Source organism: Papaver somniferum, unplaced genomic scaffold (assembly GCF_003573695.1).
Source record: "Papaver somniferum cultivar HN1 unplaced genomic scaffold, ASM357369v1 unplaced-scaffold_99, whole genome shotgun sequence".
Classification (NCBI taxonomy): Eukaryota; Viridiplantae; Streptophyta; class Magnoliopsida; order Ranunculales; family Papaveraceae; genus Papaver; species Papaver somniferum.
The window spans coordinates 3,268,247-3,270,331 of NW_020653081.1; the positions used below are offsets into that span (position 1 = coordinate 3,268,247).

Below are 2,085 nucleotides of genomic sequence, written 5' to 3' on the forward strand. Positions count from 1 at the left end.
GCCACAACCTGCGGAAGTCTGCATGGTCGAGGAAGTAGACTGTAGACAACCTTACATTGATTTCATCTAGCACTGGAAGCTTCCTAGCGACAGACAAACGGCTCTAAAAATACAGAGGAAGGCGTCGCGTTTCTTCATCCATGAAGGCGTGCTGTACCGGAAAATCTATGGTAACCCCGCGTTGCGATGCCTGTCGAATCAAGAAGCAATAGAAGTCATGACCCGATCTCACGATGCAGAACACCAAGGGATGTGAAAGTTGTTCCTAAAATTTTATGAAGGATGATTTTACTGGCCTACCATGGAAAGCGACACCGCGGAACACGCTCGAAGATGCCTGGAGTGCCAGAAACATGGGAATTTAACCCAGGCGCCTCACGCACTATTGCATAGCATAGTAACGCCGTGGCCATTTCATAGTTGGGGGCTCGATCTCATAGGTCCGATTAAACCAACATACTCGAGACGACACAAGTACATAATCACCGCCACTGAATACACGTAAAAATGAGTTGAGACTATACCCCTCAAAGACTACGCTGGAGCTACAATAACCGCGTTCATCAAAGAGCACATCATTTGCAGATTCGGTGCAGCTATGATAATCAGGGCAGATAATGCAAACTCATTTGTGAACAAGGATGTGATCGATCTACTCCGCCAATACAATGTAAGACTTCACACGTCTACCCCTTATTACCCCAAAGGAAATGGGCAGGCGGAGGCGACGAACAAAACACTTATCCGCATCCTCAGTAGGCTAGTACATGACCACCATAGGGAATGGCACGAACAGCTGTCGTTGGCACTTTGGGCATATAGAATCTCTAAAATAAGTTCCACCGACGCATCCCCCTATTCGCTGGTCTACGGAGAAGACGCAATTCTACCTGCAGAGATAACAATCCCATCCGCGAGAGTAGCAATGGCTAGCCATACCACACCAGATGAAGTGAGCCGTTTTGCCCATTTAGACACAATAGAGGAAAGAAGAACGCGGGCAGAAAGGTTCGCGGAAGCTTACAGAAAGTGCGCAACTAACTACTACAACCAGAGCGTAAAAGAGAGGACATTCAAGGTCGGTGAACTAGTCTTGAAAGTCGCCCCGCACGTACAAAGGAATGTCAGCGCTGGAAAATTCACGACAAATTGGGAAGGCCCTTTTACAATAAGAAAGGCGGCAGAAAGCGGATACTACAAGCTTCGACGCACGAACGAAACCAAAGTTAAGACGCCCATCAATGGCAAATGGTTGAAGAAATTTTACGCATAAGTCATGCCATGTAAACGCCCTCCTCGATAAATAAAGTAAGTTATAACAAACAACAACATGCTTTCGATTAACTGAAATTATACAAAAGGTCTCAGGACATCCAAGGGCGCCTGATTGACTGACAAACTTTACAAAAGGTCCCAGGACATCCAAAGGCGCCTGATCGACTGAAAAATTCTACAAAAGGTCCCAGGGCAGCCAAAGGCGCCTGATTGACTGACAAACTTTACAAAAGGTCTCAGGACAGCCAAAGGCGCCTGATTGACCGACAAATTCTACAAAAGGTCTCAGGGCAGCCAAGGGCGCCTGATCGACTGGCAAACTTTACAAAAGGTCTCAGGACAGCCAAAGGCGCCTGATTGACTGACAAATTCTACAAAAGGTCTCAGAGCAGCCAAGGGCACTTGGTCGACTGACAAACTTTACAAAAGATCTCAGGACAGCCAAAGGCACCTGATTGACTGACAAATTCTACAAAAGGTCTCAGGGCAGCCAAAGGCGCCTGATTGACTGACAAACTTTACAAAAGGCCTCAGGACAGTCAAAGGCGCCTGATTGAATGACAAATTTTACAAAAGGTCTCAGGGCAGCCAAGGGCGCCTGATTGAATGACAAACTTTACAAAAAGTCTCAGGAAAGCCAAGGGCGCCTGATCGACTGACAAATTCTACAAAAGGTCTCAGGGCAGCCAAGGGAGCCTGATCGACGGATATTCTACAAAAGGTATCAAGGCAGCCATGGGGCCACTGATCGACTGAAAAAATATACAAAAGGTCTCAGGGAAGCCAAAGGCGCCTGATAGACTAACACAT

At 47.0% G+C, this 2,085-nt stretch overlaps 1 protein-coding gene across 1 annotated transcript; it reads left to right on the top strand.

Annotated features, from left to right (window-relative positions):
• Positions 1-598: 598 nt before the first annotated feature.
• LOC113346231 lies at positions 599-1,273 on the top strand. Its single transcript, XM_026589794.1, has one exon. The coding sequence runs from the start codon at positions 599-601 to the stop codon at positions 1,271-1,273; it is 675 nt and encodes a 224-aa protein (XP_026445579.1).
• Positions 1,274-2,085: the final 812 nt, after the last annotated feature.